The sequence below is a fragment of the Vanessa cardui genome, chromosome 16, assembly GCF_905220365.1.
Source record: "Vanessa cardui chromosome 16, ilVanCard2.1, whole genome shotgun sequence".
Taxonomy (NCBI): domain Eukaryota; kingdom Metazoa; phylum Arthropoda; class Insecta; order Lepidoptera; family Nymphalidae; genus Vanessa; species Vanessa cardui.
This window is the reverse complement of record NC_061138.1, coordinates 12148648-12170065: the sequence shown is the minus strand read 5'-3', so window position 1 is coordinate 12170065 and position 21418 is coordinate 12148648. Positions and strand designations below refer to the sequence as shown.

The window sequence follows — 21418 nt, the reverse complement described above, 5'->3', positions numbered from 1 at the left end:
TATCAATCGAATAAGGTTTATTCATACCTAGAATTAATTAAAATCCTAGTTTCTCGTTGTTACAAGGCCCCTTAAAGAATAGGTATTGTTTTTTTCAAGCTCGCAATCCACAAAATCAAACACAAGTTTAATACCACCAAGATTTTAGACAACAGCTTTCTCTTTCAAATACTTGAACGTTTATTTTCATTTAAAGATCCACCAGCGTGGAATTACCCTTACTTCGCTCCCAATAGACTTCTCCCAGTGCGTCATAAACTTTCTGAAAGGTCAAGGAAAAAAATCAGGTGCCTTTTTGCGAACGTCTAGTACAAGTATCGAATCGAGACAACCCTCGTTCGGTCTACTGCTCGATGACGTAACAGCAAACATGCCTCACGTGAATGAAAGTGGCTTATGACGTATTATTACAATTTCGCACGACCACACAGCTGACCTGTTCGCTCGGAAAATTGTTTTTATGAGAAAAATGAGGTGACATATTTTTACAAGAGAAGAATATTTCAAGATGTTGTGTTAGTTTCACCCAAATCCATTATCTGTCTATTATTTTAGGATTCCAAATTCAAATACAGATCCCTTATAATTTTACTATGATTATCTGAACGCATAGTTTAGCTTCAACACACAACGTCATGGATTTTTCCTTGTTATGTTCATAACAAAAAGTTAGACAATAATTAATTTGTCTGTAAAGTACCTTAGCTCTTTACAAAGATACGAATCAGTTCTAAAATAATAATTATTATTCTATCTAAAATAAAAGTAAAATTTACTGAATTCTAATAAAAACATTATGTAAGGTAAGCAGTGTTATAGAAGACATAAAGTTTTCAGGATATCAATATTTCTGACTTAACAATTTGGATGTTTTTTACAAATTTTCCTACAAGCTTTACAACAGCATAATAAAAGAACTAATAATAAATGCTTCATAGCACTTAGAATTCTAATATCGATATATAAACCGAAGAACTTTTATCGAGTATCCATTACTTACGAATTTGACCTTGGACCCTAAGTGGTTTACCTTCGATTTAGGACGAGCCTTTTAAGGTGAGATATAGATTTATACTTTTTATATTCTACAAGTATAGGGAGTCAGGTGTGACTGGTCTATTATTAAGTTAAAGTTATTTTTTCCTAGGTACAGTTGGGGTAAGAAAAGGTTCGTCACCTTAAGATCTATTTTCGTGTGCTCAGTATGAGCGATAATCTGCTTTACCGATCGAGAATGACATATTGTGTCGCAATAATTTAATGTTTAGATTCAAAAGGTACTAAGAGTTTAAGACTTGATAAAGGAATGAATTTGAAAACTGACGAAGGCTTCTTACTCTGACTGTACATACACATATAATGCTTTTTTGTTGTTACCCGTTTTAATTTTTTTATAATGACAAATTTTTGTATTATATCAGACATTTTATTTCCATATATTGATTTGGAAATAAAAACATTTCTTTTATTAGTGACATATATAACTATATAGAAAAAAGTTTTGTTTACGAAATTCCGGGAATATCAATAGAAAATAATATACTTAAACTAGTTGTGCGACTTTGTGCGCGTTTGAATTTAACAATTAATATTGTCGCCTAAGTTACTCTTTATTATATCAGCTATCTGCCAGTAAAAGTCCTGTCCAAATCGGTCCAGCCGTTTCAGAAAACAGTATTATTTTGTACTGTACTGTGTTTGTAATTGTACATTTAGTAAAAATCGGTTATTTAAATATTACAAAAATACACTCAAATTTTATCATATACAGAGATATATACGAATTAATTCAGAATAGAATTTGGAAAAGTCTTTGCAAAGCTTTTATGAAATATAATCCGCACGCAATGAGAATGGAATGGAACTTTGTCAAAGTATATCGAAAATGACAGCTGAATGAAGACGACTCGAACGGAGGGGCATTAGTAAAAAAAAATCTGAACAATAGCTGACTCCGTATAATGGTGATATGGTTTTAGTGGATTATATTTATATAGTAATATATGTTAGAGAGGATTTGTATATAAGGACTTTTGTTTAGAAAAGAAAGAATTTGTAACAATTCCTATATTCCTAATTACATTGTGATGATACCACCAATCTTGGGAACTAAAGAGTAGTGTCTCTTCTGCCTGTAGTTACACTGGCTTACTTACTTTTCAAGCTGGAACACAACAATATTAAGTATCGTCCCTTAGCGGTTGTGATATATTATGTGTGGTATGCTACGTTTATTTTAAAGGCAAAGGCGAACAATGCCGAGGGCACAGCTGATACTATTTAAAAAAAAACACCACAATAAATTCAACATCCTAATAATTATTATATTACATATATAAATATGGATTTAATTTTGACAAATGTCTGGCTACAGGTATTTTTTGATAACAGAAAATGTATTCTTGTTCAATTAAAGAGAGATTGTTTAATTATATCTTTAGAAAATTAAATAAAATATATACGAAATATATTATTTATGCTATTTCACAGTGTGCATCTTTTTTTTTATTACGCAAAAGTAAAATCCATTTCAGCTCGAAATATTTTATTTGTCATAAAATCGGGATCATGAACTTTTAATTAATAGAAGTTTAGCTTTTATTTTTTGTTAGCAATATCGATGCATGATAGAAAAACTTTTGCGTGAACTTGATAATTATGAAATTAAATTGGAAAAGTTAATGGAAAATATTATTCAAATTCTTTTCGCATTTGAGCTGTCCCATAAACTTTGTTGTATCCGTTGGCAGCGTTCGACAGAGAATGGCACTGTAAACACTTTTAAGTCCAATATGTAATACTAAAAACACACAGACATCGAGTGAAGCTGACCCAAATTATAGAAAAGATGTTACACGATACAGACATGTAATAACAACAAATAAATAAATATTGGACAACATCACATACATAACTCTGAACCCAATGTAAGTAGCTAAAGCACTTGTATTATGGCCCAGGCCCAAGACGACATAGACAACTATTGAATTTTTTCTACATCGACTCGGCCGGGAATCGAACCCGGGACCTCGGAGCAGCGTGCTCATGCAAACCTTTGTACACTACTCGACCACGGAGGTCGTCATGCACCGAACAATTATCGGAACATAACTTTAGGTCAATACGTTGTTCCATTGTTAATATTTTAGCAGTTGCTTGTCAGTCATTCTAAGAATTCTAATCGAAAAAGTGCCTCGTCGGGCCGAGCTTTTCCAAATCACATTATTTATGTACGATCAATTCTAAGTTTTAATAACAATATAAATAATTTAAACCACAATTAAGAGTACGTGTCAACGTGTGTACGCGTGTGTGCGTGTGTGTTTGTGTGTGTAAGAGAGGGTGAAGTAGAATGTGTTTTTGTTTGTAATTTTTAGAAGCCCGCTGTCCTAAACTTTTTTTATAATTTTAACTAACATTAATCCAGTAAATAATCTGCGAGTACTTTTTAACAGTTGTTGTGAAAGAAATTTAATAATAGTACCAATGAGCTCCTTTTATTTTATTTAAGTCGAACAGTTTAAAGATTGCAAAAAAATAATTGCCACGATACTAAACAACTGCAGATCCGAGATCGCCCAATGGTTAGAACTCGTGCATCTTAACCGATGATTGTGGATTCAAACCCAGGGAAGCACCACTGAATATCTATGCGCTTAATTTGTGATTATAATTAATGTCGTGCTCGGCGGTGAAGGAAAACATCGTAAGGAAACCTTCATAAGTCTAATTTCATAGAAATTCTGCCACATGTGCATTCCACCAACCCGCATTGGAACAGCGTGGTGGAATATGTTCTAAACCCTCTCCTTAATGAAAGAGACCTTATCTCAGCAGTGGGAAATGTACAGGCTGTTACTTTACTTTACTACTATTGTAGTATTATTTAAATAAACATGTAGAGAATTGTGTTTATTTATGAATCGAAGTCTTCGTCTTTATTTCCTTTAAGGATTTAATTTCACTAATATCGTCGTTATATTCTATGCTCGTAGATGCTCGTCGTTCGACTTCAAGTATTGTGTCTATTATTTGAGAATCCTTCGCATTTCTCCGCTAAAGAGAATCACTTAGATCTACATTTGTGATCTCTCGCAACTTTAAAAATAGTAGTTCTATTGACGTAAGGATAAGAGAATTTTTTACTATAATACTATTTGAAGTTACATTTTTAATTCAATTTTGTATTTTTTAAGGCTAACGCACACTTTTGGTTTTGATAAGTTTTCTTTTTTTATTTGATTTTTTTTATGGCATAGGTTGGCGGACGAGCATATAGGCCACCTGATGGTAAGTGGTCAACATCACCCATAGACAATGACGCTGGAAGAAATATTAACTATTTCTTACATCGTCAATGCGCCACCAACCTTGGGAATTAAGATGCTATGTCCCTTGTGCCTGTAATTCTACTCACTCAAACCCGAACACAACAATACTGCGTACTGTTGTTGAGCGGTAGAATATCTGATGAGTGGGTGGGACCTACCCAGGCGGGCTTGGACAAAGCCCTACCACCAAGTAAAAATATGAAAATCCAAAACCCTGTCATATTTAAGGCATTTACAGCGCCGTGAATGTCAAAATATGCTGCATTTTTTAATTGCTTTATTTGTTTTGGAATAAAAATATTTTATTAAGTTTAGCAATTCCTCGTTGTAAATAGAAACCCAAAAATTACCAAATTTCAGTTATTCGTAGAAAATCGTAAGCTTCTCATGGCGTTTGACGTTTAAGATTTAGTAGTAAAACGTTATCGTAGGATTTTGAAGAAAATATCATAAAAATACAAATCGAATTTATTTTTATGATATATTCTTAAAAAACCTGCCCGAGTCGTCTTCACTTAACCCCTCCCCCCTTATAGTGAATGAGAATCTTTTTGTAACATCTACTAGTCGTCGTCGATCGTTGAAACGTCGGAATGTCGAAAATAATTAATATACGCGATTCAAATCCGTTATGACTAGTTTTATTTCAATCTACACGGCTATCTACAACAACAACAACAACAACAGCCTGTAAATTCCCACTGCTAGGCTAAAGGCCTTCTCTCCCTTTGAGGAGAAAGTTTGGAACATATATATTTTTTTTATTATTTTATTTTATTTTATTTTACTTTTCAAATATAATAACATTAACAAGTTTACACAAAATCGCCAAACTGGTCGACAGTTTGTTGGCGAAAGAGGCGCTCTTACTTAACATCTATGTTATTATATAACTGTAACATTTATGTACCGCTTATTTTTAAGTTTACTTATTTCTTAACAAATATAATAATAATGTATATGTACACACACACACACACACACACACACACACACACACACACACACACACTCACTCTCACGCACATATACATTCACACAATTAATTATTTTAATACATTTTATATACTTATACTTTTTATACACAGATATATACACACATACACACACATACACACATACATACATATATATACATATATACATACATATACATACATATATTCCATTCATTCCACCACGCTGTTCCAATACGAGTTGGTGGAATACACATGTGGCAGAATTTTGATGAAATTTGTCACATGCAGGTTTCCTCATGTTGTTGACGACGATGTTTTCCTTCACCGCTGAGCACGAGATGAATTATAAAGACAAATTAAGCACATGAATCAGCAGTGCTTGCCTGGGTTTGAACCGGCAATCATCGGTTAAGATGCGCGCGTTCTTACCACTGGGCCGTCTCGACTCATATCTATCTACATTTGATCATAATATATAACATATACTACAAGTATATAAAACGGCATATTTAATATAGATGTAAGGAAATGTAGTATCGTTAATAAGACATTCGTAGATAATGTCGAAATATCGAGCTCCACCTAATAAAAATAAAAAACAAGCTAAGTATCCCATTTTATATATTTGTAATAATAAAAATAACCATGTGAATTGAAAATATACTACATACTTAAAAGTAATGGGTAAGTTTGTTTGTTGATGTCAAAACTAGTTATCTAATTGAGATAAAACTTTAACAATTTACCTAAAACATAAAAGTATCGATTGTAGTTTCAATCGTTCAATCGATCAATTTAAGTTCGCTTAAGTGTAATCTATTGAGACATTATGTCCAAGTAGTTAAGTAAAATCTTCACTAATTCCATTATGACGGAACATTAACGGCTCGTGAAGTTTCCGACACCGAGAGGCTTTATATCAAAAAAGAATGTCAGCAATTTTACTCTTAATTTTTATTAATTTGTTTGTTATCAAAGTCGAAATTCGAATAAATGTATTAATATACATTTGTTGCATCTTGTTTTTTATTTGAAGGGGAGAATCTGTAAAAAAACAAAAAACATTCGATACACAAACGAATTATAAAATGTCCGAATTGTCTCACAGTTACGCTGTACATACGCTTTTCTTAACATTACCGGTGTCAATGATATAAACGTTGACATTAAATTTGACTTTGCTTAGTCCTATATTATGGTAACCCACTCAGCAGTTATTCCGTCACCAAACAGTAATAATTAGTTAATACTAAAACATTTATAAACAATTACATATAAAGCAGAAATGAAAATCAATTAGGCTTTAGCCCAGCAGTGGGAAATTTACAGGCTGTTTAAAAATCAATCAAAATAAACTTTATTCAAGTAGGCTTTTACAAGCAGTTTTAAATCGTCATTTTACAATTAAGTGAAGCTACCATCGGTTCGAAGAGTAGATTCTACCGAGAAACATTTAAAAAATACAAAGGTAACTTAGTTAACTACAATTATTTAAATCAATATATCCTGCTTGGAAGTCAACAGGTATTACTTCACGCTTTTTTATCATCTATAATTATATGTTACTACTTCTATATTATTACTATTACGTTATATAATTTTTCTTCAATCTGGATTACTTTATATTCAACAGGAATCAGGAATAGTATTGAAATCGCATCGAACGCTTAACAAAATTATGATAATGTGGATATAATAGAAAGGAACAACACACAAAATGGAATCGTACGGTCCGACAAAAATGACCTTGTTCCTGAATAAAATAAATAAATCTCCCGCCACAATGACTGCTTTTCCAAACTACCTAGGGCTGAAATATTTTGAAAATACGCTTGTATATGTCACAATCTTGCTTGTGTATTACAATCTGTTTTGTCACATTGTAAACTGTCGAATGTAAATGTGCAATCGACCACGGACTCGATTTACAAGGGTATGGGCACTTCGAGATTCCGGGTTCGATTCCCGGCCGAGTCGATGTAGAAAATTCATTAGTTTTCTATGTTGTATTGGGTCTGGATGTTAGTGGTACCGTCGTTACTTCTGATTTTCCATAACACAAGTGCTTCAGCTACTTACATTGGGATCAGAGTAATGTATGTGATGTTGTCCAATATTAATATTTATGTTATATTATTTTATGTAATTATTAAATCCACTAAATCGTGGTAACCCTGACAACCCGATTCCATAATAATTAATGACTACCATTTAAAACGACCGCTTTCTGTTGGTTGCAAGTTTGATGAATTACGGATCGTTTGAACCTCGAAGCGTCGTTAAATACAAAATAATTAGTGCAGTTAGCTCCACTGAGTAATTTATTTAACGATTTCCGGAAATATATAGCGATAGATGTCGCTAGTAGATTCGGTTATATAATGCTAGCTAATTTGTAGTATGCGCTGCAAGCCTTTATGTACATGCATATATAACTATAATATTTCGCGTGACACGTATGCTATATGTTTATATTAATAAAATTATAAATATTTTAAGTATCAAAAAGATAGTCCTAACTAAATTAATATAGGGTACATATGGCATAAATTCTTCCAATGTGAGAGATATAACACTAATGAACTAGCATAGTCCAATAAATCTGAAGGAAACAGAAAAGTAAACTGGAAGTTATCAATAATATCTCAAAGGTTTTAGGTGCTTTCCATATCATAGAGCAACAAATACAGCTACCCAAAATACTACTTCATTATATTATATACTATAACACTAAATAATTAATTTTATTGGAACAATTTTCTCGACAAATAACCCTAATAACCTTATTTACCTTGCTGTCAAACCAGAGTTCTTACGTGACGCTATTCAGATAATATTAGTCTTCAAAATAAAATAAGAAATGAAAGCCAAATGTAGTATTATAATAAAAAAGTATGACCTTTAAGAATTTCTATCGTGCTCTTTGAAAATCCATTGTATAATAGGTTAGATCGGTGTTAAAAGGGCGAATCGAAAGACAGTATTGAATAAAACGGTAAAGTGACGTCGTAATGCTCGTGAAACGGGTCGATTCGACCAAGGTTGGGCCGGTGCGAATACATCAGTCCTACCGTCACACCGTTACCCGAATTTTGCATGACACGAACTCACAACGGCTTGTTCAATGAGTCTTGGTCGTATAGATGTCAAATCAGGGATATTTAGATCAATAATTGACGATACTAATTAATTATTCCATACTGTAAAAAATATAATTATACGTGTAATAGGCAACCTGATGGTAAGTGGCGACTAGACAATGACACTGTAAGAAATAAATAATCATTCCTTACTTCACACCAATAGAGCAAAGATGTTATTTCCCTTGTGCATGTAGTTATACTAGCCCATTCACCCAAAATTTGCATGTCCTTTTGAAGACAACTTTAGTTTATTATTAATATTATACGTAAACTAACTGTTAGAAAGTTTTTAAATTAACATGGTTTTCTTTATTATGACAGTTATTAATTACGGGATATTTAACATGTTTTTTATTTTTTCATTCGTAGATAATGCCGAAATATCGAGATTCAATGGATATAAATAAAAAAACAGTGTAAATATCCCGTAATTAATAAATAATATAACACTCAAATACTATTACGATAAATCGAATTTTGATGGTTGGTAACAAATATTCTAAGGCATAGTGGAATTGTAGATAAAAATGTCAGTTATTGGATTGTTTAAATCCTAATTTTGTTTAATTATCTTACTCTGATAAAGTTAATATTGTAATCACCTTTCTTGTATTCAGTATCTGCTTTGATATATTTTTAATAATCATTATCATTATTATAAGTTGTAAATTCTAGATTCACAAATACTAGATTTAAATCCTTTCTAACGTCCTTAACGTTTAATGAAGAATTCAGAATTGTAGTGATCAAACTTACTCAGAATTTGAAATGCATTAATTAGCCCTAATAATTGTTACGATGCGGTGTGAGTGTCACCCACTTTACAAATGGGGCAAGTCTATTGTTTCGTGGCTGTAATCGTGTATATAAATATAAATATATAGTCACTATTCTCAAACAAAAGGTATATCTATTTGAGCTTGGACTAGAGGAGGACCATAAGATGAATCTCAGGTTTTATATTCGAAATCCAACATACGTTTAACAAAGAAATATACTTTTTGATTGTATGAAATATTTTGATTTTTTTTTTATATAAATTCCACCTAGTGTTACTATTGTTAAATTCCGATCAAATATTTTAATAACAAAATTGGAATTTTTTTGGTTCAAAATTTCATGTGTTTTATTAACGTTTCAGATGATACCGCAGAAATGAAATATATTTTATTCAAGTAGGGTTTTACAAGCACTTTTGAATCGTCATTTAACAAGTATATTGAGTGAAGCTATCACTGGTACGAAAAGTAGATTTTACTGAGAAGAATCGGCAAGATACTCAGTAGTTACTCTTTTTCAACATCTAACCTGGCAAGTGGGACTATTTATCATCAAATAATTTTAGAAATGAGATGAGTACATAGTTTACTTAAAAATTGAACATAACGTATAAAAAAATTACGCGTATTAAATAGGAAAATTAGTATATAAAACATAGTGACATATAATTTAATGGGCGAAGCGATATTCAAAGGAAGGCCATATATAGCAAGCTGTAGAAAATCATCAAATATTTTTGTAATGAGATGAAATAATTCACTAAAACATTGATCATAATATTTAAAAAATTACACTTAACAGGAAAATTAGCATATAAAACATAGTGATTTATAATTTAATGGACGAAGCGGTATTCAAAGGAAGGCCATAGGACAATATTCCTTCAAGTAAATGGTCCAAGTCACGTTATTAACATTGCGACGGCTCAAAGTGCGCCTTTGTCACAGGCATTTTCATTTGTTTTGTGTAAACAGCAATGACAGAAGTCTCCTAAATCAGCCGGCCACTCAGAATCGTGTACTCAGCGAAGCCTCGGTTCATCATTAAAGACGTTTAATTAAAAAATATTTTTTATTGTATTTTCCTTCTGGAAATATCCTTTAGAAAATTCGAAGAGATCGCTGTTTTGGTGTACTATAAATCACAGTATATTATTTTGTGTCATGTACGTAGGTGGACAGCCAAATGGGTTAGCTGATGATAAATGGTCACCACCTCTCATAGATGTCAGCATTGTAGAAGTATTAATCATTACTGTTACGTCTAAGATGTTATGTCCCTTGTGCCTGTTGTTGCATTAGCTCACTCACCTTTCAAAACGGAACACATGAATACAAAGTATTGCTTTATGGAGGTGGAAGATTATAATAAGCGCGTGGGACACATACAGACAACAACAATAACAACAACAGCCTGTTAATATCCCGCTGTTGAGCTAAAGCTTCTTCTCCCTATGAGGAGAAAGTTTAGAGCATATTCTATTATGCTGCTCCAATGCTGGATAGTGTATTTATATGTGACAGAATTTCGCTGTAATTAGACACATGGAATTCCTGATGATGTTTTCCTTCCTGTGGGTCGAGATGAATTATAAACACATTCAAACCCGCGTCTGAACCCACATTTTTCCTGATGATCCTTCAAGGCTGAGCTCGAGATCAATTATAAACACAAATTAAACCGCGCTTAAAACCGCAACCGTCGGTTAAGATGCACGCGTTCTAACCACTGAGCTATCTCGGCAGTATATTCAGACGAGCTCGCATAAAACCCTACCACCTAGTATTTTATACATATATAATGCAAGAATATCAACAGTAACGTCACGTAAGTGTTCCTAGTCTAGACAGACCTCTATATTATGGAAAACTTCACTCCGTTGCTTGTTAGATAAGATAGACATTACACATGCAAGTTTTTTGAAATAGTTTCATTTACCGCAAAACATGTAATCAATGTTATACATAAATTGTGGATCTGAATACTTTACTGAGTACGAGCTTAAATATAAGCTTATTAACGGGACGTCTGACAGATGTTATTTTTATATTACATTTTTTATTTTACCACAATTTTTTACCACAAATTTTCAGTGGTTCACAATAGTCTGCGTTTGAACCCGCAATCATCGATTAATATGTATGCGTTCTCACTGGACCATCTCGGCCCTTCTCACTCACATGTGAAACATCGAAATTGAAGATTATTGGAAGAATTAATGATTACAGGAAATCAATCGATAAATTTAAAAATCGAATGGATTTTTATTAATAATTTAAATATATATTTACTTCGATTACATTACAGGCATTAACGTGAAGAAGCAACTAGGCCATATATACTCAACCACCAAACATTAAACGGAAGAATTGTTTAAATAAAACTAGTTATAACGGATTTGAATCGCGTATATTAATTATTTTTTATTTTTGACATCCCGACGTTTTGAGCACTTTACAGCGTTCGTGGTCACGGGTAGAATTGTTCTCTTCCGGTTCGAAAGATGAATGAGCCAGGGTTCATGCCGTGATTCTTAGAGGAACAATGTATTTGGGTGGCGCTGAGTACTTACCGTGTGAATACTTTACAAAAGAAAGAACAATAATTTTGAGAGCTGAGATGGCCCAGTGGTTAGAACGCGTGCATTTAAGATGCATCCGATGATTTCGGATTCAAACCCAGGCAAGCACCACTATATATATGTGCTTAATTTGTGTTTATAATTCAACTCGTGCTCGGCGGAGAAGGAAAACATCGTAAGGAAACCTGCATGTGTTTAATTTCATCGATTCCGCCACATGTTCATTCCACCAACCCGCATTGGAACAGCGTGTTCCAGACTCTCTCATTGATGGGAGAGGAGGCCTTAGCCCAGCAGTGGGAAATTTACAGGCTGTTACTTTACTTTACTTTATACATATACGTATGTATATATAATCTTCCATGCTGTTGATAAAACTATCACTTAAACTAAATAGGATACTTTTAAATTTAATGTAATTTTTTAATGAGGATTCAAAAGCGCTTGTTTCAGTTTATTTATACAAAAAGGTATTTTGCATTCATATCATTCAATAAGGATGACTTGTTTAAGGACTCAATACTACGATACACTAGAAAAAAAACCTACAATAATAAAATCTTTATATCAACACGATTCCTTAGAGGAATTCCAAGGGATAAGATTTGAAGAGAGCCTAGACTTTAGGCTCACGCTGAGCCGGTTGATAGAAACTCTTGTTCATTTCAAAAAGGCTTTAGTACAGAGAAATGTTATAGAGAATAATACTTTTTAAAAGTCACATAATACAGATTATCTTATAGACGACTGTTTCACGCAATGGCCTCTTCAAATCGCCGCCCACTACCGTCACTGATACATATATAGAATACTAGTAGTCGCCCGCGGCTGTACTCGTGTTTTAGGGTGTTGGTTGTCATATGTCAGGCAAAAATTAGACTTATGTTCTTTCTTCAAGTTCAAGTTTGCTTCATACCAAATTTCATCAAATTCGGTTTAGCGATTTGGTAGTAGTGTTTCAATTGACCATCAATAAGAAAGTGTAATGCTTCTCTATTGCATAAAGTTATTTGAGTTTTAGTTTGAGTTTGGCCGTGAAAGAACGACAGACAGACAGAGTTATATATACATGTATAATATTAATATAGATAATTTGGCTTGGCTAGTTAACAGGATTGTTGGTCGAGTGGCTAGATATAAGGATCCAGATTCTATATTAGTAACAGTAGTGCTCAGTAATAGTTTTGATTCAGAAACAGGTAACTGAATGTATTTTGACACATACAGGATTATATCAAATGCTATTTTTATTTAACTGACGTCATTCATAAACATTATCCAATTGAATATCACCTGTAGTCGTCTTGTTAAAACGTTGTGGAAGACAATGAAATATAACGCATAAATAAAAAATATAAATAAAAATTCCCTAACATACATAAGTTTTTAATTATTTTTACTAATCCACAGTGTTATCATAATGAAGTTTATTTTATTTATTTTTAAATACCTCGTGTTATACGTATTATAACATCGAATAAATCATCATTAAACTCAAATGGTAGAGATGTAACATTTTTTAAATCAGACCTCTATTATTAGATATTCAATTTAATAATCGATGTGATTATGACATAACCTTAAAATATATTTTATAATAATTAGATTATAAATGCATTCCAGTTAATTTAGGAGAATGGAGAGAAGCAAATCGCTGGGTTGTTTTATATTTTTTATAGATTTTGTAAATTGTAGAAATTTACAAAATCTATAAAATAAATTAATTGGAATGCATTTATAAGTAGCAGCAATAAGAGAATTAAAAAAAGGAAAAACTGTGGGATACATGGGGAAATTTGTTTAAATTTGACTTAAAGATTTTTATCTAATTAACAAAACTTAGACATATGGTCTATCCATATAATAATCGGAGTGTCTGTTTGTATTATTAAAATAATAGCATTTGTAATATATACACGATACATATACCAAAATAACTTTTTTTCAATTTATCTGTTTGTTCTGGCCAATCTCTAAAACGGCGGGACCGATTTCGATAATACTTTCAAAGGCAGGAAGCTGATCTAATAAGGAGTAACTTAAGCTATAACTTTTCAACCGACTTCAAAATGGAGGAGGTTATCAATTCGTCTGTATTTTTGTTAAATTCAAACATGCACGAAGTTGTTGGAACAGCTTGTTACTTTATATAAATATCATGCAATTGAAAACTGTCATTTCTTTACCACTATTATAAATGTACTATTAAAAGTTCAGATTATAATTAATCAAATTATAATTAAATATATTTCAGATATCAAAACATAACTGTAATAAGTTACACATTAATTTATAACGCATGTTATTTCAAACAAATTTACTAAAAACGTCTAACTAAACAAAATCACAATAAGAATCGAATATATCTATCTCTTTCACACCGATAATACATGATACGTCCAACCAATGTAACGGTATAAATAATTTTAGCACAGCGTATAAACAATTTTATTGACAAGCAATTTTGAACTCTATTCCGTCATGAAAAGGATATGTTTGTGTAAATATATATTGAGTATAGTTGTGCAATAAATGAACATCGGGAAACTTGAAGATAGCCAACAGTCAGTTGGTTGATTTTGTCTGTGGCGTGTTGATATCGGTGTTTTTATCAGTGATTATTCAATTCGATTGTGTTGTTTATATAGTTCTTAAATTGTCACTAAGAAAAATATTGAACGTTTTACGTATAAAACCTCTTTTTGGATTCGTAAACATTCTGCTCAAAACATTTTGAAAGTTTGTTATTTTTATTTATATTTAAGTGCATAAAATAATCTACTTAATCAAAATATAGATAACATTTTTTGGAATTATTATAAAGTGATCGATCTTTTTATATCATGGATAGCACTATAAGTATGAAAAACGATAATTACAACTGCGATAAAATCTTATTGAATGAAGAGTTCTCTGAACCCGTTAAAAAAACAATACATGAAATTATAACAAGAGAAAAATACATACATTACAATGTAACAGTTCGAAAAATAACGACAGGTGGTAACAACTTCTTAGGTGAACTATACGATATAGATATCAGTGGCCAAACGAGTGAAACAAACAAAGAGAATCAAATATTTCTAAAACGAATCATTCGCAATGATGATTTCAGAATATATTCCATACCAGAAGTTTATAAGAAGGAAGCGTTTTATTACAATGAACTAAGTAAAATATTCAACGATTTACAGGACAACGTAAACATACCAGCCGAGGATAGATTCAAAATGGTCAAAAGTTACGAAGAAACGAACGATGAAGTTATAATACTTGAAAACTTAACTAAAAAGAACTTCAAAACAATGCCAAGAATGGACGTAATGTCTGTTGAATTTGCGAAGTTATCTATAGAACAATTGGCCAAATTCCACGGATTATCATTCGTTTTACAAAAAATGAAACCAGAATATTTTGAAACGAAGATCAAAACGATAAAACAATCGATGGTGTATGACGATTATTGGAACGAATTTGTTACGAAAATGTGTGAACTCTCCGTTTCTAAATGTGATTATGTTACGAAAGAAAAAATATCGAAGTTCTTCGAGTATTCTTTAGACAAATATCCCAAATACATGAATGGACTGCATTCGAAAATCAAATGCCTCTGCCATGGAGATTATAAAATGAATAATATTCTATTTAAAGAAGAAGTAAGTTTATATTCAATTATTATTTTTTCGTTGTCGGTCATAACAATCATTAGAGACTAATCAATAAATATAGTGTGAGTAGAAAGGAAAGAAAAGCCTAAGCGCCACAAAGGTACTTTAAGAAAAAGAGGTTTAACGTTTTTACTTTATATCTCAATTTTCAAAAGTACCATTGATGTGCATTTTTTTTCACAATGTATTTAAAACACTTCATTGGATAAGTATTAATGCTCTACTTATACTTACTTAAAATCTCTTCTTAAATAAGATATCATTTGTCGTAAAAAGTAAAGGAAAAAGCATAAAAATTGGTTATTGAAGGTTATCCGCAAGATATAGATGTATGCCGTGCCATACTTTTTTATAGACCTTTTTAGTGTACATTACTGTACTATGTATTTTGATCTATCTCGTAAGAATCAGGCAGTATTCGAAAAGTTAGTGTTATGTTTATTTACGGAATCACCTTAGCAACCTGTAAATTTATCAGTATTTTTCTTCTACCTTATACATATAAACTCTTGAAAAACTTTATCTTTTAAAATTAAAAAAAAAAAAAAAAAATTCGTACTATCAGTAGTAGGTAGCAGCAGTAGTAGTAGCAATAGTAAATCGCGTAATTTTTAAGATCTCAGTAAGTCTTGTACATACAAGGACAGACCGACAGTGGGAAACGACTTTGTTTTATACCTACACTAACTTGAACTATTTAGCGAGTTCTATGGTTTAAAGAGCTGAGATGGCCCAGTGGTTAAAACGCGTGCATCTTAACCGATGATTGCGGGTTCAAACCCAGGCAAGCACCACATACATACATATATAATACACATGTGCTTAATATTATGTGTTTATGATTCATCTCGTGCTCGGCGGTGAAGGCAAACATCGTGGGGAAACCTGCATGTGTCTCATTTCATCGAAATTCTGCCACATGTGCATTCCACCAACTCATATGTACCCAAACTTCTCCCTAAAGGAAGAGGAGCCCTTATCCCAGCAGTGGGATACAGGCTGTTACTTTACTATGGCTTATAGTCGAGTACACAATCTTCAGCTAAGAGCATCATGTATCCACTGACATAAATCGTGATCGCGATATATTTAACAAGAATACTTTACACGCTTACATCATGAAGTCACTTAACTTAAACGATAACGAATGAAAGATAAAAATGATATCCATTTTCCCCCCCATTTTCCACCTTCACGTTCCGCCTCTTGATTGATAGCCGATCAGTACAAACTTCGATGTCGCCAGAATGACATAGCTCGTTCGTGCTGAACAACTGTTTTAAGATAGTGAGTTTTATGACGTCAGTAATAAAAGTCGTCTGACTTGTTTAGTCTTTTAAATTTATTGTTTTTTTTTTTAAATTAAGTCTCTTCTAATGAAAGCGAAGGCTGCATAGCAAACAGCTAGTTTGGAATTAAAACAATTTCGGTTAAATTTATTTTTATGGCTGTACCAATTAATCCATGCCGGTGCTTAAATTTTATTTATAAAATAAAATATTTAGATGTATATTTTTTTATTAATTTAACAAAAAAGATGCCATGGTACTTCTAAATTAAATAAATTCTATTCACTTACCAAAACACTTACTATGTTACGTTTAAGTATTTTTGTTCTAAGCATACATAATTGTCTAATTAAAATTATATGTATGACATGCATCGAATATTTCGTAATTATTGAACTGTTAATCGTAAAACTATTACTAAATATGTAAATTCACGGTAACAAGGACCACCATCAACAAAAGACGAACTCTCTAAATTTGATTTGCCTCTTTGTATCATCGTCATCACCATTTGAAAGAAAGAGACAAAACATTGTTCAACTTCTACTCCTAAAACAATATTAGCATTTAAGTCCGATAATCGTTACCCTTTTTCAATACTTACTAAGTACTAACTCGTATTATATACAATCAATTTACATATTGGAGATCAATGCAATACATTTCACAAGTAATTTACCTAATTGGCATCCAATTACATAAATCAATAATTAGTACACTGACAACATGAGTCTATTCAACTTGTTTTGGTGTACTTGTGTTTATGTATAGATACGAGATCTATCAGTGATAGGGAAACTGACATTTTATCTATGTGTTCGAGTTTAGGAAAACATCGTAATGAATCCATGTGTTGGATCTAAATGTTTATTCTCATACATTACTCCGATCCCAATGTAAGTAGCTAAAGCACTTGTGTTATGGAAATCAGAAGTAACGACGGCCCCACTAACACCCAGACCCAAGTCAGCCTAGAAAACTAATGGTAAGCTACATCGACTCGGCCGGGAATCGAACCCGGGACCTCGGAGTGGCGTACTCATGAAAACGGGTGTACACACCGTCACGGGTGTACGGAGGTCGTCAATTTATTATCTCATGTTTTTTATATTTACTTAAATTACAATATCCACGGGCTCAGATGCCAGTGCCTTTATTATTTTTACTTTTATACATTCTGGCGTTTTATATTTTTACTAAATATCAGCAGATCTTGGTTGGACTTCAAGCTAGTCGTTTTCTTAAAAGACATGGCCCTTAGATTGATGTACATAATTTATAATAAGTAATTCTTTTAATTCTATTTACTAAAATCCAGCGGGCCCTGCTCCGCGCTCGATCAGAGTACAACCTAAGCGACTCTGATGTCGCGTTTATATTATTTTATTATCACATGTTCATTCCATCAAACCACAATGAGTTACTGAATTTTTCATTTCAAGTATGCAGGCTGACTGGCATATGATCAAATGCAAGTTGATAGATACACATCTAGCAGAATTTCATTGAAATTAGACACCATTGAACTACATTTACAAACACAAATTAAGCATATAAAAATACGGTGTTACCTGAATTTGAGCCCGTAATCATCAGTCAAATTTTCTACATTTATAATCATCGAATACGAAAATTTTCATAAAATAAGTGTTTTAAGTGAATACCTTCCAACGCGGTGAGCAACATTTTAAACATGTAAACCTCAAAAAATTAAATTCTGCCATGTGTGAGATGCATGCTGTATTTTTTTTAATTCTAACACACTGTAATGTGGATGTTTTTATTTAAACAGTTTAACTGCTTGTAAATTTTAACTTTAGCGGTTAATCTTTGAAGTGGAAATTTTCACGATTCAAACTTCATTACGACTTCAATTAACGCGGGAATATTTCAATCTTACGAATTTTTATTTTATTTACATCTGAGTTTTTCACTCATTAGTAACGCTTAAATATATGACAAGTTTTCAATGGGTAGTAGAATTTATGATATAGGAAGCGCAAATTGACTACCTGATGGGAAATGGTCACCTCTTATCATCAGGACAATGGCGTTCTAAGAATTATTATCCATTCCTTATATCGCCAATACGCCACCCACCTTTGGTACTAAGATGTTATGTCCCTTATGAGCATTAAAACCGAAACGCAAAAATACTAAGTAATAATGTTTGGCGGTAGAATATCTGATGAATGGGTACATACCCCCACCTGGGCGAAAAGTACTACCATCTACTAAAAACATAGTTACGCGACTTATAATAAATGTAAATATATTTTTATGACTGTTCGTCATCTTTTAGAAAACTCATATGAAATATAGCATCAAGATTTCTCCACTAACTGATTCCAACCTAGATCAGTCATAACCTCACAAATATTACAGAGTCAATATTAATAAAACAATTTTCCTTCACAGGACGGAAAAATAACAGAAGCAATACCAATCGACTTCCAGCAAATATACTTCGGCTGTCCGGTCATTGACCTCATATACTTCATATACGCGGCCAGCGATCGTGACTTCAGAAAACAACACTTATATCATCTTAAAGATCTATACTACGAGACGTTAACGAGGTTCCTTAACTACTTTGCTATTGATGTATCTACAGTGTGCCCGAGAGATGAATTTGAGGAATGCTTTAAGCATAGCTTAGACTATGCCTTAATGTATACGCTGTATATGTTACAAATGTTCTTCATTACTGATGATATACCAGATTTAAGCAAGGATGAATTGTTGGAGATGAAAATACAAGTCGATGACAGATTTTACGATAGAATGCAAGGAATTGTTGATGAGTTTATTGATTTGGGAGTTTTGTAAGGAAAATGTTGTGTTTATATCACGTATATTTTTTTTTCAATCGAAAAACTAAAAAGTTGTTTGTATACAGACATTGCATTTACCATTTTATGGATTATAGGATTACATGTAATTTTGTATCTTCGTTTTAAAAGATTGGTAATATTATGGATCGGACTATGGATTCAGTCAGAACCAAAAAGCAACTAAGTAGGTAATATTATTCATAGTCAGTCTGGGTAGGTACCACTGATATATTCAACAGCCAAGTAGGAATACTTAATCTTGTGTTCCAGGAGTATCTATTCCAATGTAACAAAAGGCACAATGAACATAATATATTGGTTCTAGGTAGATTCAGGGTTGGTGTTTAGGGCGTTGATGACTACTTGCCATTAGATGGCCTATTTGCCAACCTGCCTACCTATTTCATACAAAAGACCTTGGACTAAGAAGACGGTAGAATAATTTATGAGTGGGTGGTACCTAAGCAGACTTCATTTAAGCCAATTTATGTTTGAAAATAATACTCTCAAAAGCGACACCATTATCGCGTCATAAGCTGTATTTATAACAAAATCTAAGTATACTTTATTTAAATTGCCTCTTACAAGCTTTTGAATAATATTACAAGATTATATTAAATTTGGAATGTAGATTCTACCAAAAACCGACAAGGAACTATTTTTTTTGGAAATTAAAAACAAAGGTTTTAATACAATTGTTTTTTTAATCCTGGCTGAATATTGTCATATACTAACTCCATACTAACATGAGATTAAAATTGATAAATTGCCAAAGTTAAAAGCAAATAACGTTTGTAATTTATCGTCGTTCCAAATTTAAATATTTCTTTGTTCGTACTCGTTATTCTGTCCAGCGGAGATTAAAAGATTTGACCAATTTTTCGTGGAATTATCGATACTTCGGTTCGAACCAAAATGATATATATTTCTCCCGTTTTCATTTTCCTACAAGAATAAATATTTTTAGTGAGACGAATTGTTTTTAAACAAAAGTGGTCTTTGCAAAAGCTTATGTTTGGGTACCACCGACTCCGTTCAAACCAAATTTGGGTTTAATACAAATATTTTAAAAAGTATATAACTGGAAAATATTGTAACTAATAAAATAAAACTTTGTTTTTTTTATAGTTTTTATATAAATTGCAAAACTATGATTGTACCATAAAAAAACAAATATCTGTATTTTTGTTTGTTAATTTGATGTAATTAATGACACAAGCTAATGACTCTTTAATGCATGTTTTACACATACAAAACTAGCAACGTAGGTTTTACGCGGTGTAATTTATTTATACAGAAAATTATGTAACAATATAATTCTAATTAAAAACCGACAAACCTTTTTTTAATAGATCATAACTTTCACAAATTACCTCCTCCATACAAACAAGTTTTACTTCCTTATAATATTCATCATAATTCTACCCTCATCCCAATTTTATTCTTCCATAATTGTCTGTCTGACGTCTAAAAGTAACATTTTTTCCAGCCATAACGTTCACACAATCCATCCATCGTTTCTTTGGTCTCGTTCTCTGTATCTCTTCACGTTCGTGCTCAAGACCTTCCTTATTATATTGGACAACATGAGATACATTTTTTTATGATATAGTTTGGCGGACGAGCATATGGGCCACCTGATAGTAAGTGGTCACCATCGCCCATCGACAATGACGCTGTAAGAAATATTAACTATTCCTTACATCGTTAATGTGCCACCAACCTTGGGCACTAAGATGTTATGTCCCTTGTGCCTATAGTTACACTGGCCCACTCACCCTTCAGACCGGAACACAACAATATTTAAATTATTTAACAATATTTGGCGATAGA

At 32.2% G+C, this 21418-nt stretch overlaps 1 protein-coding gene across 1 annotated transcript; it reads left to right on the top strand.

Annotated features, from left to right (window-relative positions):
• Positions 1-14352: 14352 nt before the first annotated feature.
• On the top strand, positions 14353-20919 carry LOC124536176. Its single transcript, XM_047112653.1, has 2 exons — positions 14353-15450; positions 19170-20919. Exons 1-2 carry the CDS (start codon positions 14638-14640, stop codon positions 19578-19580), a joined length of 1224 nt encoding a protein of 407 aa, XP_046968609.1. The 5' UTR covers positions 14353-14637; the 3' UTR covers positions 19581-20919.
• The last annotated feature ends 499 nt before the right edge of the window (positions 20920-21418 follow it).

Coding starts and splice junctions, on each gene's coding strand:
- LOC124536176 (XM_047112653.1), top strand. CDS start 14,638: ATGGATAGCACTATAAGTATGAAAAACGATAATTACAACTGCGATAAA. Junction 15,451..19,169: donor ATATTCTATTTAAAGAAGAA/GTAAGTTTATAT, acceptor TTTCCTTCACAG/GACGGAAAAATAACAGAAGC.